The sequence below is a fragment of the Aspergillus glaucus genome (genome assembly GCF_001890805.1).
Source record: "Aspergillus glaucus CBS 516.65 unplaced genomic scaffold ASPGLscaffold_10, whole genome shotgun sequence".
NCBI lineage: Eukaryota > Fungi > Ascomycota > Eurotiomycetes > Eurotiales > Aspergillaceae > Aspergillus > Aspergillus glaucus.
The window spans coordinates 50,205-73,318 of record NW_019170462.1 but is presented as its reverse complement, the minus strand read 5'-3'; the positions used below and the strand labels follow the sequence as shown (position 1 = coordinate 73,318).

General features: G+C 48.2%; 8 protein-coding genes across 8 annotated transcripts; 4 read left to right on the top strand and 4 right to left on the bottom strand.

Moving 5' to 3' along the window:
• Positions 1 to 42: 42 nt before the first annotated feature.
• On the bottom strand, positions 43 to 1,664 carry ASPGLDRAFT_25577 (serine/threonine protein kinase CDC7; the record flags this gene model as incomplete). Its single annotated transcript, XM_022543500.1, has 3 exons — positions 43 to 726; positions 782 to 1,308; positions 1,403 to 1,664. 3 exons carry the CDS (start codon positions 1,662 to 1,664, stop codon positions 43 to 45), a joined length of 1,473 nt encoding a protein of 490 aa, XP_022400801.1.
• Positions 1,665 to 2,262: 598 nt separating this feature from the next.
• Positions 2,263 to 6,155, top strand: ASPGLDRAFT_126646 (condensin subunit YCS4; the record flags this gene model as incomplete). Its single annotated transcript, XM_022540656.1, has 6 exons — positions 2,263 to 2,498; positions 2,559 to 3,070; positions 3,130 to 3,253; positions 3,309 to 3,450; positions 3,518 to 5,899; positions 5,967 to 6,155. 6 exons carry the CDS (start codon positions 2,263 to 2,265, stop codon positions 6,153 to 6,155), a joined length of 3,585 nt encoding a protein of 1,194 aa, XP_022400800.1.
• Positions 6,156 to 6,348: 193 nt separating this feature from the next.
• ASPGLDRAFT_289129 (putative oxysterol binding protein (Orp8)) lies at positions 6,349 to 8,704 on the bottom strand. Its single transcript, XM_022543798.1, has 6 exons — positions 8,184 to 8,704; positions 8,015 to 8,091; positions 7,901 to 7,940; positions 7,764 to 7,833; positions 7,646 to 7,705; positions 6,349 to 7,575 (listed from the first exon to the last, which is right to left on the bottom strand). Exons 1-6 carry the CDS (start codon positions 8,267 to 8,269, stop codon positions 6,622 to 6,624), a joined length of 1,287 nt encoding a protein of 428 aa, XP_022400799.1. The 5' UTR covers positions 8,270 to 8,704; the 3' UTR covers positions 6,349 to 6,621.
• A 75-nt stretch (positions 8,705 to 8,779) lies between these two features.
• On the bottom strand, positions 8,780 to 10,387 carry ASPGLDRAFT_149155 (ubiquitin C-terminal hydrolase 37). The gene is made up of 5 exons (XM_022542000.1): positions 10,167 to 10,387; positions 10,015 to 10,109; positions 9,849 to 9,948; positions 9,613 to 9,794; positions 8,780 to 9,558 (listed from the first exon to the last, which is right to left on the bottom strand). Exons 1-5 carry the CDS (start codon positions 10,293 to 10,295, stop codon positions 8,856 to 8,858), a joined length of 1,209 nt encoding a protein of 402 aa, XP_022400798.1. The 5' UTR covers positions 10,296 to 10,387; the 3' UTR covers positions 8,780 to 8,855.
• Positions 10,388 to 10,532: 145 nt separating this feature from the next.
• ASPGLDRAFT_289181 (putative nuclear envelope pore membrane protein) lies at positions 10,533 to 14,852 on the top strand. The gene is made up of 5 exons (XM_022543800.1): positions 10,533 to 10,717; positions 10,789 to 11,274; positions 11,343 to 11,491; positions 11,554 to 14,511; positions 14,566 to 14,852. Exons 2-5 carry the CDS (start codon positions 10,816 to 10,818, stop codon positions 14,765 to 14,767), a joined length of 3,768 nt encoding a protein of 1,255 aa, XP_022400797.1. The 5' UTR covers positions 10,533 to 10,717; positions 10,789 to 10,815; the 3' UTR covers positions 14,768 to 14,852.
• Positions 14,853 to 14,937: 85 nt separating this feature from the next.
• On the bottom strand, positions 14,938 to 18,225 carry ASPGLDRAFT_126042 (rRNA-processing protein UTP22; the record flags this gene model as incomplete). The annotated part of the gene is made up of 1 exon (XM_022540620.1): positions 14,938 to 18,225. One exon carries the CDS (start codon positions 18,223 to 18,225, stop codon positions 14,938 to 14,940), a length of 3,288 nt encoding a protein of 1,095 aa, XP_022400796.1.
• A 451-nt stretch (positions 18,226 to 18,676) lies between these two features.
• Positions 18,677 to 21,196, top strand: ASPGLDRAFT_46894 (cystathionine gamma-synthase). The gene is made up of 5 exons (XM_022546550.1): positions 18,677 to 18,844; positions 19,039 to 20,443; positions 20,500 to 20,683; positions 20,739 to 20,781; positions 20,851 to 21,196. Exons 1-5 carry the CDS (start codon positions 18,800 to 18,802, stop codon positions 20,971 to 20,973), a joined length of 1,800 nt encoding a protein of 599 aa, XP_022400795.1. The 5' UTR covers positions 18,677 to 18,799; the 3' UTR covers positions 20,974 to 21,196.
• A 131-nt stretch (positions 21,197 to 21,327) lies between these two features.
• On the top strand, positions 21,328 to 22,388 carry ASPGLDRAFT_57830 (mitochondrial 54S ribosomal protein mL58). The gene is made up of 2 exons (XM_022548285.1): positions 21,328 to 21,403; positions 21,471 to 22,388. The coding sequence occupies exon 2, from the start codon at positions 21,559 to 21,561 to the stop codon at positions 22,162 to 22,164; it is 606 nt and encodes a 201-aa protein (XP_022400794.1). The 5' UTR covers positions 21,328 to 21,403; positions 21,471 to 21,558; the 3' UTR covers positions 22,165 to 22,388.
• Positions 22,389 to 23,114: the final 726 nt, after the last annotated feature.

The following is a 23,114-nucleotide window of genomic DNA, read 5'->3' as shown; positions in this document are numbered from 1 at the left end:
TTTTTTTTTTTTTTTTTTGTTTCTTTTTTGAGGCTGCTCTTCTCACAGCATTGCTACTTCATCCGCCTCATCTTGTTCGACCTCTCCTTCGTCTTCTTCCCCCGAATCGCCGCTATCAGGGTGCCCTCCCCATGCAACATCATGGTCTCTAGGGTCCGTGAAGAACTCGTGCTGTAATGCCTCCTTCGCACTCAGGCGCTTATGCGGGTCGAGTTCCATGAGACCGGCCAGAAGACGAGTGGCTTGTTTTTCACTTTCTGTCAGTTCTTCAACGCAACTGGCCCATTTCACTAGTTTCTCCCAGCTGTAACCCTTTTCGCCAATTGTTGGGATATTTGTTTCGAAGATTTGCCCATGCAATGCCGCAGCGGCCTTCATGCGACGTGTACCAAAGATGCTCGCCATTTCGATCATGGCGTCGATATCATCGGCCGAGTTGAAGAATGGAAAACGGCGTCCAAGTAAGGTCAACAGAATCACACCGGTCGACCACATATCAATCTTAGTTGTCTGACAGGTACACTTGAAAAGGACCTCCGGGGCTCGGAATCCACGAGTCCCTGCTCGGTTAGCCCGTCTCGACGGCCGCGAATCATTCTTAGGATAGCCAACGGATAACGAGCCGGGGTTGCAGTGAGTGCTGTAATAGCTATGGAGTATTCGGGTTCGACGCGTCACAGATGAGCTAGTGCAAAGACAGGTACCAGTGTATTCCGATCCTTCGCGCTGTTCACGGGTTAGGTCACTTCTATGACTTATTCCAAAAAAAACCCTAACTTACCTCTGCAAGACCGAAGTCCACCAGCACGCCTTCACGGATGTCAGGGTTGTATAAAAAGTTTGTTGGCTTAATATCTCGATGCAGGATGCCGTGCTTATGAACTGATTGCAATGCGGTAAACAGAGACCGGAAGTAATGGCGCATGTCGGCAACCATGAATGTACGGTATTGGATGCGGAAATCGGAGTGAGGGAAAAACGGTAAGACGGCAACGACCTGATCTAGATGTCGAAAAGCAGTGATCAGAGGACACACGGACCTGCAGCCACGAAGATCATGAAGCAGTTCTAATTCGTTCTGAATCCGGAGCGGACTGCTTGTCACGTAAATCTTCTTCAATGCGACGTATCGCGGTTTCTTTTGCTTTACTGGCGCTGATCGACCGTTCCCATTATCGCCTTCGGTCCGGCGCCGTTTCGATGGTGGACTTTCCCAGGTGTCATTTTGGCTGTCTTGAAACATATCCCAGTCGTTGATATAATGATCGTATAGGAGATCCTCTGCTTTGTACACCGTAGAGAATGTACCTGCAATTTACCAGGCGTCAGTCACAAGCTCTTTTCTTTTCGGCTTCATTTGTATAGGTCTGAAACGCGGAGAGAAGATGCAGCAAGACATTACCTTCTCCAATTCTATTTACCAACCGAAATCGATCTGAAATTCCCGGAAATGAATCCTCCAGCTTCCTCATGTCTTCCTTTACCGAGTCATCAATATCCTCATCATCTTCGAAATCGCTCTGCTCTTGGAGTTGATTCTCGACATCACTATCTGTCGCTGCATCATCTTCCACCACGTAGTTCGGTCCGGTCGCACGAGATTGTATCAGAGAGTCGGTCCTTTGCAGCTCGAAAACTCCTGCAGGAGCTGGGTGGGCCGACATAGTATGGGAATATAAGGCGAAGCAGTAGTGGAGGGGAGTTCACTTTGCGTGAGGGGTTCAACGAGGATCACATAAATGGGGTTATTCACGACGGTCGGAAGAATATGACCTCAAATCTGATATAATGGAGTACCAATTCAGTTAATTAATCGAGAAAGAAATCGCTACTAGTCGTGCAAGTCGTCGCTGGCGTCTGTCTGCAACCTCGAGTCGCGAATGCATGTGTCTGGCGCGCGTCTCTTTTTTGCCCGTTAGAGCGGCGAGCGAAAGTCGCCCGATCTGGTATGGTCGCTGTTTATTTACGCTGGTGTACAATACGGTGTCATGTGTATTACCTGTATTCTCGACCATAACCAATCAAACGTGTAGAGCAGAATTACAGTACGTCACATACGTATGCGATAGCGCTATCGGGGCGTACAGAATAGGAAAAATACAAACAAACGACATGTTTGTTTGGTTTTCATCGCTGGTCGGCCATCTCGACTCGTTTTTGTCTTCCTCCCTTCGCCTCTAAACCCCGCGATATTCGACCCCTCCATATTTTGATCCTGCTCTTCCCCTATCTGTCGCCTCTTTTCGTCGAGGCTCACCCATAATGGAGGACAGGATCCAGTTCAATATCAACGAGTCGCTCAAGTTCTACTTGAGTGACCCGACCTCCGTTCCCACCCCCGATGCCGATTCCGAGTTGCTAGACTGCGAATCAGACCCCGATCAATTATCAACTACACTGGTCGACAATGTGTTGAACTCCGTTGTGGATGGAGTAGCAGAGAGCCCGGAAGGACTGGCCAGGTCATCCTTCTTTGACTCATTACAATTTTTGTTAAAGTGTGCATTGATCACTCCGATTTTGATGGATTGAGCGCTGAACTTGTGGACTCTTAATAGGTATTCGACCTTCGTCCCTACGCGCTCCCTCAGCAAACTTCTAGATCTAGTTGTATCCGGGTTATCAGTCGAAGCGGACACCATCCACGGCGATCTCGAGTCCGATGAGCAAGATTCCATTCAACACCACAAGCAGCTATTGGAGATGTACGGCTTCTTGCTTCAGTGGGCTCTGTCGGCTGTTGAAATTAAGGTGGCCGAAAAGCCCGCGGAGGCTGCACCGGCAAGGAGGGGCGCTGGGAAGTCCAAGTCCAAAGCAAGCGCGCGAGGAGACGGCCACTGGGACTGGACGCCCCAAATCCAGATGTCCATGGAGACAATGTGCAAAATTATGAAACTCAAACTTGGCCGCATATTCCTGACCACCTCAGACCGTGACACCTTCATTAATCTGTTTACCCGCTCAGTCTACCTCATGTTGGAGAGTGAGCAACGGGTAAAGAGCATGGCAATCCGCATGCATGCTTTCAAGGTCCTTTGCATCGCCGTCAAGCATCATGGTCATGCCTTCGGTAAGCTTCTTGATGTTGCAAACAATGGGAACAAGCTGCTAAAAGAATGGTCACTTTAGGAGCCCAGACATCGATTGTACAGAGCTTGACGTACTTCGAACACTTATCCGAGCCGATGGCAGAGTTCCTCCATATCCTTGCAGAACAATACGACTATCCACAACTTTCGGATGAGATTCTAAAGTACTTTCGCGCCGAAATATGACATGGCTATGAGCAATAGGCTAACCTGGCACAGGGAACTGGCGAACAAGGAGTTCAACTCCAACGATACAAGGGGACCGAAATCGGTGTCTGCATTTATCGTGAAGCTCTCAGAACTTACGCCTCGCTTAATCATTAAACAAATGACCCTCTTGGCGAAGCAGCTCGATAGCGAGGTATGGTGCTCCTTCGCTGCCTCCCCTGCGCTGATCGCAAACGAAAGGGAACTAAATACCTTCACAGTCGTATACCCTCCGTTGTGCCGTGATTGAAGTCTGCGGAAACCTCCTCATTGACTTGAGTAAACAAGAAGAGCCAAGTGAAAACTACAAGACGCAAATTAACGCCTTTTTCGACGTCCTCGAAGAGCGCTTCCTTGACATCAACCCTTACTGTCGCTGCCGAGCCATCCAAGTGTACTTGAAGATATGCGACCTCGAACAGAAATTCCCCAAACGCAGACAGGCAGTTGCTGAGCTTGCAGCGAGAAGCTTGGAGGATAAGAGCAGCAATGTGCGACGAAATGCGATAAAGCTACTCGGAAAGCTGGTCGCGACTCATCCATTCAGCGTCATGCATGGAGGACAACTTTCTTACCAAGAATGGAATGCCCGGCTTGAGGCTGTCGACGTCGAGTTGAATGCATTGAGGCCTCCTGAGACACCTGGCTTTGACGGAGACGAGGGTATGCAAATTGACAGTGAACTTTTGGACGATGCAACACAGTTGCCAGAAGATTCTCCCTCCAAAGCGCCTCGGATGACAGAAGAACAGAAAGCTGTAGCGATGCAGAAGGCTGCAGAACAAGCAGCAACATCTGAGTTGCTTACCAGACTCCAACTGACGAGAAAGTACTACAGCGAGGCTATTCGCTTTATCGAAGTCCTCCACACGGCCTCTGGAACCGTCTCCCAGCTCTTATCATCTAAAAATAAGAGTGAGGTTATCGAAGCGATGGATTTCTTCGTGATGATTGATGCCTACAAGATTGAGACTGCGCGCAGCGGTATTCGGCGAATGCTGCGGCTGATCTGGACTAAAGGGAACAGTGATGAGGGTAAAGGAGTGCAGACACATTTGATCGACTGTTACAAGGGGCTTTTCTTCGAAGCGCCAGACTCCTTTAGCACCAATGACGCTGCTAACTATATTGCCCGGAACATGATCAGTTTAACGTTTGGTTCGACTCCTGCCGAACTTACTTGCCTTGAACAGTTACTTAGTACGATGATGAATGCGGGTCACATTTCAGAAGCTGTCATCGCGAAGCTCTGGCAAGTTTACGGTGTTCAGAAGAAGGAAATATCCAAGACGCAGCGCCGAGGTGCTATCATCGTTCTTGGAATGCTTGCTTTGGCGGATCCCGAAGTTGTCATCAGAGAGATCGAAACCATGCTGCGCATCGGTCTTGGGGGCCTCGGAAGAGCAGATCTTGTGCTTGCAAAGTATACATGTGTCGCGCTACGGAGAATGGTACCTGGTCGCCAGGCCAAATCAAAGGACGCCGGTATTCCAAAACTTACGAATGATCACCCTGTTCTTGCCAAGCTTGCCGCCATGGTTGAGATCGTATCGGATAGCAAGGAGTGGTTTGGAGTGGCAGAACAAGCTGTCAGTGCGATCTATGCACTGTCTAAACATCCGGACGTACTGTGCTCTGATATTCTCAAACGGAAGACCAGATTCGTCTTTCAACCACAATTGCAACGACCTTCCCCATCGGCGGAGGCCGCAGACGGCGATGAGCAACGCCCAGGAACAGCATCGTCAGATGGCCAGGGTGCAAGGCCCAAGACCACATCTGCTGCTCTTTCCCAACTGCTATTCGTTGTCGGTCACATCGCAATCAAACAAATCGTTCATCTCGAGCTTTGCGAACTCGACTTTAAGCGCCGCAAGGCAGAGCAGGAGAAAAACAAGCCGGTCAGCCAAGCGGCTCAAAACAACCAATCCGCAGAAGATGACGAATTGGATTTGATCGGTGGAACGACCGAAGACGACTTCACAGATGCCATGAACCACATTCGTGAGCGAGAACTCTTGTACGGGGAGAACTCCCTGTTGTCCAACTTTGGACCATTGGTTGAAGAGATTTGCGCAAACAGTAACACGTACTCGGATCGCAACCTACAAGCAGCGGCGACTCTATGCATGGCGAAACTCATGTGCGTCTCGGCTGAGTACTGTGAAAAGAACCTTCCACTCCTGATCACAATCATGGAGCGCTCTGAGGACCCGACAGTCCGTAGCAATGCGGTCATTGCCCTTGGTGACATGGCGGTCTGCTTTAACCACCTTATCGACGAGAACACCGACTTCCTGTACCGGCGGTTGAATGATGACGATCACTCAGTCAAACGTACCTGTCTCATGACGCTGACCTTCCTGATTCTGGCGGGTCAAGTCAAGGTCAAAGGACAGCTCGGTGAAATGGCCAAGTGTCTGGAAGACAGCGACAAGCGGATTGCTGATCTGGCGCGCATGTTCTTCACAGAACTGGCTGGCAAGGATAACGCAGTGTACAACCACTTTGTCGACATGTTTAGTCTGCTGAGCGCGGAGCGCAACCTCGAGGAAACTTCTTTGCGCCGCATCATCAAATTCTTGATTGGCTTCGTTGAAAAGGTATGCTCTCAATGTCCTATTTTCTTTGTTCTTCTATTGCAGACAACTAATAACAATACTTATCTAGGAAAAACACGCCCGGCAATTGGCAGAGAAACTTGCCGCTCGTCTTCCTCGATGCGAGACAGAGCGGCAGTGGAACGATGTCGCGTATGCCTTGTCCCTTTTGCCGCATAAGAATGAGGATATCACCAAGACGGTGACAGCCGGGTTCAATAAGGTAGCCACTGCCGCCACCGCTGCTGCTGCTGCTTAGGCCTGGTGCTATTTGTCATGGATTATAATGCGTTTTATGAGAATCGGGTTTCTGATTCATTGGGAGTAACGGCGTGATACTGGATGGAGGACTTGACTAGGGGATTATGCATGATCATGGTTGAACGAGTTGTCTGTTTATTTGTTACTCTTGGATTGTATATAATTTCTACTTTTCTTACTTCCTGTGGATGGTGAATATTGTTTTGGTTACAGAATATATTCGGTCATGGCCAGGTTTATCTTGACCATAACTAATTAGAGATATCGTACAGTCTTGTCTTCCTTATATAGGCCGGCCTCGAGAAAATGTGGACTAACAATTGATTTCTCAATTGGTACCGAGAATATTCTCATCAGAAGTACACAAACAAACCAAGAAAATAACTGAAGAGTCGTGATCTCTCACTGATTGCGCTGACATATCAACAAAACAAAATCATTAAGACAATTGGACAAGGGAAGATCTATGCGCCCAGTTTTTCGCTTTCCTCCAGTTTATATTCACCATTGCTTACTCCCTGAAGTGCTTGACGACCTTCTTCAGTCAGCTCCGGTTTGCCCGAAATTGTGGTTGGACTCGTGAAGAAGCGCGGCTGCCATGTTTCGTTGTTTTGCTTTCGTTCGGCCGCCTTCTGACGCTGTCGCTCCTCGATATCTTGCTTCAGCTTTGTGGCTTGGCTGTACCGCTTGTCCAGGATGGCTTCTGTGACCCCCGACCAGAACTTGCGAGACTCATTAGACAACTGAATCTCCTCAGGAGGGATAGTCTTAGCAGCTGGGAAAAGAGGAGCGATGTCGATTAACAGTTGGGAATCGGTTGTCCCGGCTAGAGTATAGTGAATTTGGCCATGCCACGATCCGCTGATTCGGGCCAAGACATCGCCTTCCGGCACGTCTTTTATTTTTGTCGCAGTATCGTTGTCTGGGTTGTACCGGAAGACCAAGCCTTCAACCTTGTACTGGGCCCGGCCAATCCAACTGTCCTCTTGGTACTGGAGGATCGTTTTAATGCGTGTTCTAGGACATGTGACATAGCATGTATCTGAGACAGTAATCGACAGTGCCCCTCTTAAAATACCTCCAAGATGAGCAGCAGGATGGGACATCTGGTACTCTTCATTGCCCCTCTTTTCGACATTGACGAAGATTCCCCGATTATATTCACCCGGCACAACACGGACGCTTGTGCCAGTGAACTTGGCACTGATTTGATCGAAACCCCGAGCCGAAACACCGCGATCGGGGCATTCGATGTAGAAGGCGGACACTGGCGGATGGTGAGACGTCTGTTCGGTCAGGTAGCATACCTTGACCGGTTTTCCACCACCACCATCATCAACAGAAGTGCTCCCATTCTGGCTGTTTGGACCGGAGGGAACGGATATTCCCGGTGCGCTGTCCTCGACTTCCCACTTGCACTGGATATTCCAAAAACGAAAAGGGTTAGCCACACATACACACGTGCGCGCATCCATATATTTTACTCACCCGGAAAAACTCGCCCAGCGTAGAATTATAAGGTTTGCACGGCTTGCCCTTGATGTATTTCTGCCATAGGTTCAGTTCAACCATCTCTCAGAAACACCAATGTTCAGACGGAATATACCAGGTCCTTGGTGAACCAGAACCGCAAGACCTCCAGCATCCGTCCCAATTCATCATCCGATTTGCCAATGCTGTGACTCCTGTGTCAGAAGAAAACGTGTTGTTGTGACGTTACGATGGACAGGCTATCTTGCTGACCTTGCAAAGGTCTCCGGTCTATCGAGATAGTTCCAATATTCTGAATAATAACCCAGTATCTATCAGCCCACTGCACAGCTGCAAATGCGTGTATAATTAAGTCTGGGACCTTACCCAAGTTTGGTGTTGGTTCCAGAAGATGTGCAGGTAAAGAGAAGCGGACGGATGCAATGTCTGCCACACCGACGAACCTGACACGAAGCCATTGAGTCAGTATCGATCGAGCGAACTGTGACGGAGCATATCGACATCAACGATGGGAAGTGGTAAGGTCAACGCATACTTCCGAAGGATAGAGAGGAAGGTCTTCAACTTTGACGAGTCGTCCGGTGCCTTTTCAGGCGCGGTAGCAGCAGACGCTGATGACATGGCGGAATACTGAAATATATATTATTGTTCTCTTCTCTCCTTTGAAATGTCAAAGTACAGAGAAACGGTGAAGGGGCGGTTGGTTGGTGGTTGATGACGATAATCTCGATGATAAGATGATGAATAAGAGAAGACCAAGAAACTATGTGGCAAACCCGTAATCAATTTCAGAGTACGGCAAATATTAGAAGGAGAAGAAGTCGTAAAAGAAAACAGAAGAGAAATAGTAGAAGTCAAAAGTCGCAGAGGTGAATTGAATTGACCTGGCGAAAAAACGGTGTCCAGGCGGTGTCCCTCGCAATGACGACGGACGTCTTCTCTTTTACCCTTTTTGGTCGACTTCAGGGATGCCTTTACCATAGAAACAGAGATACACACACACACACACACACACACACAGAGAGAGAGAGAGAGAGAGAGAGGTCTTCCTGACCGTCTGAACAATGGAGCGACACACCACGATGGGCGATCACAGGACTCAAAAGACTGTTTTACTGAGAGAAACTGTCGGCCAATCGAATCTCCCACGAGGTTCACGCGCGGAAGTATACTTATTACTATCTATAGCAAGCACGTAAAAGAATAATTAAACAGCCTGATCCTCAAGGACCCCTTTACGCGCTAAAGTGCCTACCCATTTACCTACGGTCGATCCATAGTTGTATCGCCGGCCTGCTGCATAGTCATCGTCGGCATTTTTTGACTGTTGTTCTTCTCGGATGGCGGCCCGAAGCTCTTGCTGTTCTTCACTGAGCTTCTGACGGCATTGGTTCAATTCTTCAGAACAACTTTCGTACGCCTCTTTTTGATCTGCGGGGATTTCGGCATGGTCGATTGCCTCTCTTGTCAGGGATAATGATGCATCGGGTCCCAGAATAGTGTTGTCTTCAGTGTCGTCGGCCGTAGCAGTCTCAGAATTGGTCGTGTCCCTGAGGCGCTTATTGACAACCTCTAGACTTTTGACGTTGACAGCCAACTTTTCCGTAAGGCCAAGAAGAGGATCTCTGCCTAAGCTCAAAATGGAAAATTCAATCTGGTCTTCTTCGTACTCCTCCATTCTCGTCAAGATGTTGGGGCTGACCAAGTCTAGCCAGTCATTTTCCGGGCAATCTCCTATGGACTGGGGCTGGCGTTCTAATCCGTCAAACTTCCACACTTTACCCATCGCTGGGACGAATGCAATAAAATGAAATCCCGCGTCTGCCTCGTCGTCCCGAGTACTTTTGGTCCGCCGCCGGGAAGTTGCTTCATTTTTCAGTTGTAGATCAACATTGCGCATGTCCATCTTACTAAATAGTCATTGTCAGAAATGAAGACTGACGGAAGGTGAGAGCAAAGCATACCGTGCAAACGAATTGTGTATTCGTTTGACAAATTCGAAATTATTGATGGCATCGCCCCGCAATGCAGGTGTAAAAGACATGGTAAAATCTTTGAACTGCTGTAAATTCTCACCCAGTTCAATGCCTTCTATATTATTGACGATGTTTAATAATGCCACACTGCCGCAGGCATTACTAGCTGTCTGTTTCGGTGCATCAGCCTTTAATTCAGTTTATCTGGTCCTGAAGCCACTAACCTGATTGGCAAACCAAAGCCCTTCAGGGCAGCTTGGTTCCTGCTTTTCAGGATCGTCCTCTCGCCAGCGAAAAAGGAAGATCAAGCCGTAGACGGGTTTGCTGTTCACATGAAGCGGGATTGGTTAGAGAAGCACGAGAAGAAACCGGCAATTTAACAGAACATACTTCAGAAATGCGAGCAATTCCTCTTCTAATGACACGACTTCTTGCACTTTGACGCCCTTGACGCCAAATTCCCGGAGCATCACATTGAAAAAGGCCTTGATTAGAGTTAGATATTTGGTCTATGCTCCTTTTCTCGACTCCCAATGACTTACAGGCTCTGATTCAATTTCACAGAATCCATTCCATTCATCTGGCTTCAGTTCTATTGGCTGGGATGTTTCATCGGAGTCTTCTTCCCCAGACTGTGGGCTGGGTCTCCTTGGTCTGGCGCATCCACTCATGATCTGATCTGATTGCGCAGTGATTTGTTTTCTTAAGCACAGTTGAATAGACCAGGAGGAAGTAAGAAGAACTTTTTTAGTTGCTGGAAGAATGAATCAAATGAATGTTGGTAGAAGAGAGGTCATCGGCCCATGCACCTGATTGGCCGAAGCTTCTGCTCCAAACGCGACTCCACGCGCGGAACTTCTTTTGCTGCTTTGGCTGCTTCTCCTCCGTCATCATTTTTCTTTACCCTCTGATTTAAAGCTATTTCCAGGTGGTAGACAGGTGCTGCCATTTACTCCTTGCCTTTCTCCGGAGGGGACTAATTGTTATAGTCCCAACTCCTATTGGTGCCTTTTATCTCTGCGTGTACTCAAGTGAGAACCGCCAAGGATTTTTCGGTCTCTGGTTGTTTCCTCTTCATCCCACCCAGGTCTAGGTACGCTTCCCCTCAAATTATCTGAATAAAATCCTGTCACTACAAAGTACTCACAAATATCTCCCCAAAAGAAGTGATCTCCGCGACCACAGCATGCCATGAACGGCACTCCTCGACTTCGGTCTGCGTTCCCTCAAACGCCTCAGACAGCCCAACGAACAAGGAACTATGGAAGCTACGGGCCCAGCACTCCAGCATTCAAATCGCCTAGGCCTCGCGAGCCCAGAGAGCTCAATCCTACCCCAAAAGTCTCTCAGGATGTCGACAGCTCTTCTTCACCGCTAGTGCCGACCAATTTGATAGATGCACCTTCGCAAAGACTCTACGTCGTGGCGTTTTATATTGCTCTCAATACTTGGCGGTTGTATGAATCTTGGTCTGCATCAGACGACCTGGATTCGACATGGCTTTTCATGAAGTGGAACTTGATTGACGGCATTTTCCTTTTCGGTCTCCAGGCGCTGCGGATACCATGGCTCGAATGGGCTTTTCCGACGACGCTTTCGATCTTTCTGATCCATATTGTTGGCAATATGTTTTTGATGTTTCGCATTCCGGTACGTGCGGCTTTGTCGTTTCCTCTCGTCTACAAGCCTGGTGGAATATCCTGCTAATTTGGGAGTAGATTCCAGTGGCCGCATGGCTTTCGGGAGTGGCCAAGTTGGCTTACGATAGGGAGTTGTCGATCTCTGAGCGAAGTGTCAAACCGGGAGACATCATTCACAATTCATCGCTTATTCTGGGAAAGCAAATCGTCCATATTCTGCCGGAGGGGTAAGTTTTTCTCATTCTTGGTATTTTCTCCCGTCTATGAGGCTGGTTACTGATGAGTCTAGTTCTGCCGTTCTCAATCCGGATCATACGCCACTTTGTCTAGATTCGCACAAGAGCTCAATGGACTTGCCCATCCGTGTCAACCAAACCGACCCGATCATTATCGAGCTGTTCCGCCTAGATTTCGACAACGGTGGTAACGAGACAATTTCTATCCCGTCAAAACAATTGAAGCAGATGAAGCGTCAGGCGGACAAGCAGCTGTCGAGCCCCGATCCGGGATCCCACCGTGATCTACTGTACCCAGTGCGGCGGCCTGGAATCTATCGTTTGCAGAGGGTTGTGGATAAATCCAACCTTGAAGTCCACATGCAAGCCTCTGATGCACTTGTGGTCCCCTGCCCTCGTGCTACTATCAAGAACACTATTACACACAAATGTCGAGGAGAGCTGTCGAATCTGGTATTGGAGGTCGAAGGAACGCCTCCATTGAAGATCAAGTACAGCAGGCAGGTGAATAATCTTGACCGCGGCTTTTCTTTCCAAACCATCCAGCCGGATAGCTTGCGCTCGCCATTGTTAAGCCAGAAGCGCACCGGTGCGCTTTTCAGCTCACGGCAAATGGACGTATCCTGGGCTCAGAGCCAGAGAATTGAGGTTCCTTTGAATGAGTCTTTGAATGCTGGAGGCGAATGGTTTTACGCTATTGAGGAAATCCATGATGGTTCTGGAAACGTGGCGAATTATTCGACAGCCTTGGACGAGATGGACCGCCCATCAGCGAAGTACTCATCGCAGTCGCACCAATTCTCCGTTCACGAAAGACCCCGATTGTCCTTGTCTGGATGCGATGACCGGCACTTCTTAGAAGTTGCTAAAGGCGACAGCATCGATCTACCAGTTAAATATCAGCCTGTCGGTAGAGGATACAACGGGGACGGGCCTTTCTCACTCACATATTCGTTTAGCGGAACCGGCCAGAAGACTCGTCAATTATCTTTGAAGAGTCTTGACCTAAATCCTCAGATAAAGGATCCCGGCTGGTATACGTTGGATGCCATTTCAAGTCAACACTGCTCGGGAGATATCATGGAACCCTCTTCGTGTTATCTGCACAACCCGCCCGAGCCTGAGTTGGGTGTCCGACATGAGAAGATCTTCGACAAATGTGCTAATAACTCGGTTGGGTTACTCGTCGACTTGGACTTTACGGGCTCGCCGCCGTTCCGCCTTCGGTACAGTGTCGAGCATTCCAGAGGCGTTGAGACCAAGTCGCTCAATGTTGATGGACTGCGTACTCAACTTGATTTTACACCTTCCGAAGCAGGCTTTTACCGATATCGTTTCCTTGACGTTGCAGATGCTGTCTATGCTCCGCGGTCTTTGAAAGACAAAACACCCGTTTTAGAACAGGATGTCAAGCCTCCGGCCTCTGCCCATTTTATCGGATCCAGAGAAGTGCGAAAAGCTTGCTTTGGCGAGCCAGTATCTGTCGACATTGCCTTCATCGGCGAATCGCCTTGGACCCTGCAATACGAACTTGTCCACAACGGCAAGAAGACTAAATATGTTCTTGAATCTGAAAGCGATGTCGCAAGTATCGTGACCGACCGACTCGTCAGCGGTGGGGAGTACAACCTTGTCCTGACAAATATCAAAGACCGGTCGAACTGCAAGCGGATTTTGAAGGACAATATCAAGGTCGACGCCCGCCCTAAGCCACCCCATGTGTCGTTCGGCCAAATTGACCGAAAGAGAAGCGTCTTGGCTTTGCAAGGTTCGAAAGTCGACATTCCTCTCAGACTAAGCGGCGAACGGCCATGGACCGTTAAGTACAAGGTTGGGGACGCCAATTCTCCAACACTTGAGAAAGTGCTCTGGCAGGAAAACAGTATCTTAATTGTGGATAATGAGGGGCATTATGAGCTTGTCGGTGTTACTGACGGCTCTTGCCCTGGAACTGTCGATCAGTACGCCAAAGTATTCGACATCTCTTGGATACCTCGACCGCGGGTCACAGCTGTCGATGGATCTCCTGTCGGGCCGGATAATAACGTGGCGAAGCCTGAAGTGTGCCAGGGTGATGACTCCAGCGTTGAGCTTCGGCTTGCAGGAAACCCTCCATACAGCCTTCAGTACGAGCAGCAGCGGAAAACGCTTCGCGGCTCATCTTCCGTTCGGCGACAAAGCTTGAAGACCGCCATGAGCGTGGCGTCCATGGGAATGGATACTTCAGAAGCTGGAAGCTACACTTACAAGTTCACGGAAGTTGGTGATAACCTTTACGATCATGATCCTCGAAGCAGCCCTCTGGTAATTTCTCAGCAAGTTAACCCGTTACCATCGGCACGGTTCGATTCACCTGGTCATATCTACGGTTTCTGTAAGGAAGATGCCGATGGCAAGGAACACCTTCCGATCACGCTGGAGGGCGTTCCTCCATTTTCTCTGGAAATCAACATCAAGCACCATTCAAAATCAAAGCCAGAGACTGTCACTATTCCTAACATCGACTCCAATCGACACAAACTTGCCATCCCCAGACGTCATCTGGACCTGGGTCAACATGTTGTCAGTATTCGTAAGGTCCGCGATGCCCGCGGCTGTCAGCGGACGAGCGAGCTCGACACTTCGTCTGTTAGGGTTGCCGTCTCCGATGTGCCAACGATCATTCCTCTCGAGTCAAAGACTGATTATTGTGTTGGAGAGCGTCTTTCTTTCACGTTGTCCGGCCATGCACCGTTCGATGTTTTCTATACTTTCAACGATGCTCAAAGGAAGGCTACATCTCGAACTTCTGATTTCCGTCGTATTGCGGAACGGCCTGGCGTTTTCACCATCAACGCCGTGAGCGACACGGCCAGTGGCAGGTGTAAAGCGCACAAAAATATCACAAAAACTATCCACGAAATGCCCAGCGTCAGAATCAGCAGAGGTAAAACCTCGATTGTGGATATTCACGAAGGTGGAGAGGCAGAACTGCATTTCGATTTCTGGGGCACGCCACCATTCGAGTTCACGTAAGTCTTTCCCACATTCCAATTGAAGGCAAACTAAACTAACGCTATTGACAGGTATATTCGGAGTTCAAACGCACCAAGAGGGAGGAAGCCTGAAATTCTCGACATCAAGCACGATATCTCTTACGAGCATAAGAAGACCATCAAGACTTCCGACGAGGGTACTTACGAAGTTGTTGCGATCAAGGATAGTTACTGTTCGTTCTCTTCTCAGGCAGCGATCGAAAAGTCTGAGAAGTCGAGGACAGGGTCATGAATTTGGAGATAGAAACCATTGTTAATGACTTTCCTTTTTACTTATATTATTGTCTTTTTTTGCATCTGATGTCACAAAACGATTGTCTTTTCTGTTCCTGTTCATTTGCATTGCTATGGCGTAGTTGGTAGTATATTACATTGATATGTGCAAATTATCCACCTCCCAAATTAAGCCTTCTGTACTTCAATACCGTCGATCAACGACGTACCTAACCGAGCTATTTCGTTCAAAATCGCAGGATGATTGACGGAAACTTGATCACTATGCCCCTTCTTTGAATGGACAGGAGATGTAGAGTATGCCGTCTTTAAATTGAAGCTCCTGGGCTTGGCCGTCTGAGGATTCCAAAGGCCTGCAATGACCTTGCAATCGTCCTCGCCATGAAAAAGAAGCAGGCTTTCGCTATAACATGCTTGAATGTCGCCAACAAACGACTTGACGATTGCCAGCTTATCGGATCGCCCTTGGGAGCCATACTCGGCCAAGTTCTTGAATTTCGTCGAAGACGAGCGATCACTGAACAGCTTTGATCGAAGATTGAGGATGAAATCGTATGGTGCTAGGGATGTCTGGAAGAGGCTGGGCACATCGAGATCACGCCCTTTTTCCCGCAGTAGCTTTATCGCTGCCTTGGCTAGAGTTGACATACGAGCGGCCACGACCTTGGGGGGCGCTTCGTATTGGGTCCAAGTCACTCCGTCAGGGTCGACATCCGACGCTGCGAACAAAACAACGGCGTTCATGGCAGGGTCGATGCTTCGCCACGCAGAAAATCGCGTGCGTATCGTCTCAGTGACATCCTGGTTTAATTCTCCGCCAAGGTCGACTATCAGAGGCTCCTGCTGCCAATCCCACCGAGAAAGAAAATGGAGAGTCCTCAGGAACCCGACCATAACGCTAGATGGGGCTTCCCAAGGGTATGGCTGGGTGAAAGTGCGGACGGTCAGTAGTTCAATCAACTCTTCGTTCACATGGCCTGCGAAAATATGGGAGTTGAACCAGTATTTGACAAGGCGGATTGTGGGCGATAGTAGCAGGAAACGAGTGCATAGCGTTCGAATGGCTTGTGTGAAACGGGGCGATTGGATAAAATGACGCTTATAGACAGACAGAGCATAAGCAACCTCTTCCTTCGTGCGCGGACTAATACTCTTGTCTTTAAGTTGACGCTCCAGTAATGTCTGCTCTCTGTCATGATGAATCCGAAGACGGAAAGGAACACCAGTTTCATGAATGATGTCGAGGAAAGCATTGTTCAGGATCTTGCTTGACTCGTTCTCCAATCCAACCCGACACGACGAAGCAGCTCCTGATGATTCTAGGGAGTCTCCTATCTTCAGAAGGAAGGCAATCTTCGTCATCTGGATTGCCACGAGATCATCAGGCCAACGTGCGGAGCTTTCAAACTGAAGAACAATGTCTGCTGGCTTGTCGCTATTTTGAGCTCGAAGCGCAGTGTATCGAGCAAGGGGACTGGCAGGAGCTAGCTGCCTAATCGTTAATGGTACATCGTCCATGCTCTGGATAGATCGTTCTAACGAGTTAAACGCATCGGAAATAAGCTGGAATGACGGGCTGTTATACGAAACAATGCCATCGCCGCCGATACGGAGCTTCTCGTCGTACTCATCGCCTACATACCCGATGTCTTGCTCGGTGATATCGAAATGGCGACGAAGAATATAGCCCAAAATCTGGCGTACGATAGATGGCGAAGATGGTTGATCAGACCACACCAAACTTTCAAGGATACTGCCGTCCTTGAAACGTCTTAGTTCCGCCTTCTCCCCCCAGAAAGCTCGGAATGATGCCGCTTCTTCCTTCTCCTCGGCGGACGGACCATGGTCAACAACACGCGATTCATTTTCGGAATTTAAAAGTAACCCAATGTTGATGTTTCCGCCCTCTTTCTTCAATGAAGGCTTTCCGCCGACTGCCCAAGGTTCGATGCTGCGATTGCTTAGCGAAATTAGGTCAGCTCTGTCTCCGAGTGCTTTTGAGACCACTCCATGCACTGCGGCTTGGTGACGAATCGTTTGGAGGACGTCTCCATTGTCCGAATATGGGAGGGAGATGAGTCGGTCATATCTCAGCGTGGGCTCATTTATTTTGAGTATGAAAACCTTTTCAAAGTTATCATCACGAGACTCGTTCAACATCCTGAGAGTAATCGTGGCTTCGTGGCGGAGCAATTCATAGGACCAAGGCATGGTCTTATAGAAAAGGTTGAGTCCTCTCTTGCCATCATACAAGACTGGGCCACCAGGGGGAAGCGGTACATCGGAAACGAAAAACAGCACGGGTTCACTGAGATCCCGGCCCACTAAAAATTGTATAGTGGCTTTGAACAACTGGTAACTGCTGTAGGATGGTAAAAGAATGGGTTTTCCATTCGGCCCTCCACCGTCAAACAGCAAAGACATGAGGGCAGTCCATTCAAACCCACCAAACCCACCGCTTTGAAACGAAGATCCAAATCCTCGTTGTCGGAGCCATGTACGGCCAAGGATACAAGCTTCTCGAAAAGCTTCGCATTTCCGGGAAGCCGAATATATATACTTGTGATATAGAGCCACAGTAGCTTCAGAACGAAGTGCTGCATTGTAAAACGGCGTGGACTTTTCATGGTCGGGCTTCTCTGCCGACGAACCCTGGCGTATGTTATTTTTCGAAGGCAAGGTACGTGCAATCGGAAATAGTTTGTCGTTAATAGCGGTGATGATACGGATTTGCGATCTAGCGGGCATGTCGCTATTCTCTCCGGGCTGCAAGATGACAAGCGGACGGAGACTGTCCCCGTCCTGAAATCCAAATCTAACATCGACATTCAAGTCGTCTGCTTCTCGAATACCGGCAGCAAGGCATGCGATGTAGTATGCCCGCTTGTGAAAATATCTATGATTGGCATAGTCTTTCTCCTGGAAGAGGCTGTTTGGCATCGTCACAGCCAGATCAACCGTATACGCCTCTTGCGACCTTATGCCCGTCCTGAGAGCGAAACTACCCACCACATTGACGTTCGTCGGCTTCGTATACGACACGCTATACTTCGTATCTTTTCCTGGCCGGGGCGCAGGGTATGGGACGACAATGCCATGTTCGCTGCGCAATTCTTTTTCGGCAACTAATGCGAGCTTCGGTTCACGATCAGGGACGCGTTCAATTATTTCCTTCAACTTGTGGAGAGTTCCTTGGATCTTCGAGACTTGTTTATCGTAGTTCGGTCGCAACTCGGTCAACAATTCGTCCATCTGTAGCTTAAAGAAGCTTGATTTGTAAAAGCCACTGGCAAGCGCAAGCTCTGCTGTGCGATCATTTTTCCCTCTTTTGGTTGTACTAGTTGTTACTGAAGAAGCATTCTTGTCGGCGTTTTTTGAAGCGACCTGGTCGTTCCCATTCTGCCCATCCTCCGGAGAAGGACTGATTTTCCTTCTCTTCGCAGTGTGATCTGACATTTTAGGACAAGGTGAGACGTAAAAGAAAAAAAGAAAGAAAGAAAGAAAGAAAGAAAGAAAGAAAGAAAGAAAGAATTGATGACTGAGCAGCCCGATCGTGGTTGTTGGGCCTTTGCTTTTTGCCTGTCAGGAAGTTGAACTTTTTTTTTTTTTTTTCCCTCGTATCTGCTAATCTCCGATCTCCGATGTATCTATAGTCATGTGACTGTATCAATTTTTGTAATGATTAATACCACAGTGAGACTTATATGACCGTAGATGCCCATGGCCATCTCCAGAATATGTCAATTTTACTATGGAGGGTCAGATAAAACTTCATTGATATGCTAGGTCTGGCAATTGTCCAGCGGGCAAATCGGCGCAAATGCATTATTATTCTGCGCCTGTCTCCGAAGTCGCTCTGGACTTTCCCCTCGGAGAACTGATAACTGAAAATTACTCATAGTGTATTCCGTCATATAGTAACAAGGATCCTACTCTGCTTTGTTCTTCGATTTAGAAATAAACCAGAGCAATTGACCTTTTATCCTGCATTCTCTGTTTGCATCGCCCTTTTTTCTTTTAACTGTTCGTCATGCTTCAGGATGTTGGAGGGCCTGTCCCTCCGAACACAGACCATGTACGTTCTTGAAAGCCCCGCGCCTGTAATGATTCGGGCCCCTCCTCCCCTCTCGCCCTTTCTATGATTCAGAACGGATCAAGTGGAACAGGGACATTCAATCCTACCTTTACTTGGCATATTTAATTGCCAACAGTGCCCTTTTTCTTGCGGGATCTAACATAATTGCATGTAAAGTTGCTAACAATGAGAAGGCAGTCAGCGTGTCGCTTCCGACGTGGGAAGCAAACGTGGCTTATGAAGAAGGCGCTGAATGGCTCGCAAAGAAGATGCAATGTGGTTATCCGAGGTTTTTCGTCCATCCCATAATCCAGGGCCTTGCTCGAGAAGTTATGCGTCGCCAGGGTGATCCCGAAACCGAGTCGGCTACTCTATTTCCATCACCAAAAACCGCGAATGTGTGCCATTCGTTCGTTCTATCGAGGATACCCCCAGAAGAATATTCAAGAGTGCGAATCGTGAACTTCGTCCCGTGCACCCGCACTGATGCCGAGTCCCCCGCAGTGACGTCGCTCCTCTCATGCGTGATATATCCCAAAGAGTATGCGTCAATCGCCAAGCAAGTATGGCAACACACTGGCAATGGAGTGTCAAGCCGCCGTGGCGAATTTTGTCTCAAAGCCCTGGAAGACAATTTTCTTGTGGAGGAGAGCAGGTCAGCAATGGCCGACGCTGCTGCACAAAGACCCTGTAAAGGACCGCGAAGATACCAGGGTAAAGGATCTGTCAGCGGGCTTTCTCGAGGCACCGGAACAACGCCAAGCGCATCTCCCGCAGTTGATGGGGCCCAAGACGGCCGGGAATACTCCCAGTTTATTGAGGAGCGGTTTGGTCGGAACCTAAACACTTCTTTGGCCGATCAAGCGAAGTTGGCCGTCCGCAGACGGATAGCAGGTGTTATGACTGCTGATGTTGAATTGAGCGAGGCTCTTGAAAAGGCATCAGATGAGGGGCGAGTGGCGGGATTGACCGAAGACGACGTCTACCTCTTTCCCAGCGGAATGGGCTCGATTTTCAATGCCCATCAAATCGCTCTGGCTGCTAGAGGCCCCATGAAGAGCATCTGTTTCGGCTTCCCATATATTGATACGCTGAAAGTGCTTGAAAAATGGGGCCCAGGATGCTTATTCTACGGACACGGTTCGTCTGGAGACTTAGATGACTTGGAGTCGCGCTTGGTCAACGGTGAAAGGTTTCTCGCCCTTTTCACTGAAGTGCCTGGTAACCCGCTACTCAAAACGCCAGATCTTAGAAGGATACGGTCACTTGCCGACAAATACGAGTTTCTTGTAGTGGTGGATGAGACCGTTGGCAACTTCCTCAATATTAACGTGCTTCCATACGCAGACATCGTTGTTAGCAGCTTGACGAAAATCTTCAGTGGGGACAGCAACGTTATGGGGGGGAGCGCCGTCATCAATCCACACGGACGCTTCTATCAAGATTTGAAAAATGCATTCAACAAAGAATACGAGGATGATTACTGGGCGGAAGACGCGGTGTTTCTTGAAAGAAATAGCCGTGACTTCGTGCCGAGAATTGAGAAGATTAACAAGACTTCGGAGGATATCACGGCGATGTTGAAAGAATCGCCACTGGGTAAGTAAATTGTCATGTCGGTTTGACCCATTCGTTGCTGATTTGATATGTTATAGTGAAAGAAATTTACTATCCCAAGTATGGCCCTTCAAAGCCATTCTACGATAACGTCCGCAACCCTAACGGGGGTTACGGCGGTCTCTTTTCCGTTACTTTTCACACAACTCCCGAGGCGACGGCTTTCTTTGATAACTTGGAAGTTATGAAGGGACCTAGTCTTGGGACCAATTTCACTCTGAGGCAAGTTTCTTGTTGTCTGTATAATTTAACATTAAATGCTAACGATAAACCCCAGTTGTCCGTACACGTTGATAGCACACTACAACGAATTGGAATGGGTAAGTATTATTTGATCCGATAAATTTCTCGTCTCATTCACAACATGTGTTCTGTCTGACACTTCGCAGGCAAGCTCGTTTGGCATTGATTTTGACTTGGTGAGAGTAAGTGTTGGATTAGAGGATATTCCAGACATTCGTTCTAGGTTTCAACAAGCCCTAGATGCAGTGGCGAGTGTTAAGAAGTCATAGACATATGGGGCTCTAGTGTCATATGTTTGCAAATAGGGGAATGCGCCTGTACGCCATAGTACCATACATATCACCTTCTGTGGATGCAGGAAGGCCGGGTAAAAGCCCCGAGGATCTACTTGTACTTGGGTCGAGATGAGATACAAATGTAAAGCAAACACGATCGAACTAGTCTGCTATTGTAGTTTAATTTGTTCACTCCATACGAAGTAGTAGTAGAGAGTACGAATCCTCGGTAATCTAACTTGAGTAACTTAAAGTATTGGTTAGTAAGCGGGCTGCATGCGATGTCACGGGACTCACTTGCAATTCGGGAAAAAATAATGTTCGTGCAAAACCCGATGTTGACTTAAAGCCAGTCCGGGCTCATACCTGCATGAAAATCGAAACAGACCAGAATTCGTCATATAGCGACAGATATACAAGAATTGTATATCCCCTCATACTTCCCTCCCGTTTAATGCCGTCTTTTGCTGATTCTCGCTGCGTCACTCTAGTTTCAATCTCTGCATGAAACCACGGGCAACGCCCAGAGAATAAAACCTCATTGAAAAGCAACAAACTTGTGAAGTATATTTGTTCATAATGACCGCTGTTCTTGTTGCTCCGAAACGACCCTTCCTTACCCTCCCATTTCTCCTGCCCTCACTATCCGAGTCTGTCGCTATAGAATCGCGGCGGAATCAATCCTCCTACAGACGTACGAAACAGCGCCTACGTGTTAAGCCAGATGCTTCGTTTGGTGCTTCGTCAGATCAATTCCAAGAACAAATCATCTACAATCCTCCTTCAAGCGCACCTTCTGTGTATCACACGCCAACAAAGTTCCTGCCCGCCGACGACATTCGAAGAGGCCTACGTACAGATGCTTCCACGAACAGCCACAATGCAAAGGAGCTTCCTCCCGTTTTCAAATCCACTCCCGAGAAGAAGTACCACTTGAATCAGTCGGACATCGAGGAAATCCGCAGACTCCGACTCAGTGACCCCATGACCTGGAGCCGATGGAAACTTGCCAAACGTTTTGACTGCTCGCCAATGTTTATTGCTATGGTATGCGAGGCTAGTCCACAGAAGAAAGAGATCCAGCGGCAAGTGCTTGAAGCAGTGCAATCTAGATGGGGCACAAAGCGGCGGATGGCCAGGGAAGACCGGCAGTTGCGGAAGGAGTCTTGGGGAAGAGATGAATGAGTATTCTATTGATGTTTTCTTCCTATATCTTTTCTATCTGTGACAGGGATGCTGAAAAGGAAACGGCTATAAAAAGGAAAAGAAATACCATCAAGTCATGTCTTCGATCTAGTCAGAGTGGGGTGAATTACAGCGATTTGTATTCTAGCATTACCACACATATTAGTGTGTAACTACTGTATATTACCCTTCTAGCCCATTTATTCTCCCAAATCTTTTCAGCATAAAAAAGGATGTGCCAATAATCTTGCGCTTACTATCGGACCCTGTTGTTGAGGCCTGAGGTGTCGATGATCCTTGTCTACTTACGTACTCCGGAGTACTGTAACTAACGTAATCCACGGCCGAGCCGTCCACACGGCCGTCCCGTCCACTTCCTCCGCAATTTTCCAACAATCATACTTCAACGCGTCATTTTGTCACCACCATCATCTAAAATGCCTCTTTCTCAAGAAAATCGAATTCAAATGGCCATCAGCGCGTATAGAAGCAAAAAAATTCAATCAAAATCAAAGGCAGCAGCAGTTTTTGGGGTGCCAAAGTCTACTTTTATTAATCGGCTTGATGGAATCCAACCACGTTCAGAAACACGTGCCAGTGGCCATAAATTGACTGCCGTTGAAGAGGAATCTCTTGTCAAGCAACTTCTCAATGCAGATAAACGAGGTTTTTCAGTCTGGCCAGAGTTTTTACGTGGAATGGCACAGATCTTACTTCGTGAATGTACAAAAGATCCCACTGCAGTCCTTGGAGTCAACTGGGCCTCTTCCTTTATTAAACGCCGTCCTGAACTACGTACAAGGTATAATTGGAGGATAACATACCAGTGTGCAAAGCAGGAGGACCCAAAGGTCCTAAAGCAATGGTTTGGGACTGTGCATGATGCTATTAAAGAACATGGTATACATGAGGATGATATCTGGAATTTTGATGAGACTGGCTTTGCAATG

Bases quoted from the DNA above. Each gene is read 5' to 3' on its own strand.
- ASPGLDRAFT_57830 (XM_022548285.1), top strand. From the start codon at position 21,559: ATGACCGCTGTTCTTGTTGCTCCGAAACGACCCTTCCTTACCCTCCCA.
- ASPGLDRAFT_289181 (XM_022543800.1), top strand. From the start codon at position 10,816: ATGAACGGCACTCCTCGACTTCGGTCTGCGTTCCCTCAAACGCCTCAG. The intron at 11,275-11,342 runs GTACGTGCGGCT...ATTTGGGAGTAG, and splicing joins TTTTGATGTTTCGCATTCCG to ATTCCAGTGGCCGCATGGCT. The intron at 11,492-11,553 runs GTAAGTTTTTCT...TGATGAGTCTAG, and splicing joins GTCCATATTCTGCCGGAGGG to TTCTGCCGTTCTCAATCCGG.
- ASPGLDRAFT_46894 (XM_022546550.1), top strand. From the start codon at position 18,800: ATGCTTCAGGATGTTGGAGGGCCTGTCCCTCCGAACACAGACCAT. The intron at 18,845-19,038 runs GTACGTTCTTGA...AACAATGAGAAG, and splicing joins TCCCTCCGAACACAGACCAT to GCAGTCAGCGTGTCGCTTCC. The intron at 20,444-20,499 runs GTAAGTAAATTG...GATATGTTATAG, and splicing joins GTTGAAAGAATCGCCACTGG to TGAAAGAAATTTACTATCCC.
- ASPGLDRAFT_149155 (XM_022542000.1), bottom strand. From the start codon at position 10,295: ATGAGTGGATGCGCCAGACCAAGGAGACCCAGCCCACAGTCTGGGGAA. The intron at 10,110-10,166 runs GTAAGTCATTGG...ACTCTAATCAAG, and splicing joins GTGAAATTGAATCAGAGCCT to GCCTTTTTCAATGTGATGCT. The intron at 9,949-10,014 runs GTATGTTCTGTT...TCATGTGAACAG, and splicing joins GAATTGCTCGCATTTCTGAA to CAAACCCGTCTACGGCTTGA.
- ASPGLDRAFT_289129 (XM_022543798.1), bottom strand. From the start codon at position 8,269: ATGTCATCAGCGTCTGCTGCTACCGCGCCTGAAAAGGCACCGGACGAC. The intron at 7,834-7,900 runs GTCAGCAAGATA...CAGGAGTCACAG, and splicing joins AGACCGGAGACCTTTGCAAG to CATTGGCAAATCGGATGATG. The intron at 7,576-7,645 runs GTGAGTAAAATA...TGGAATATCCAG, and splicing joins CGCTGGGCGAGTTTTTCCGG to TGCAAGTGGGAAGTCGAGGA.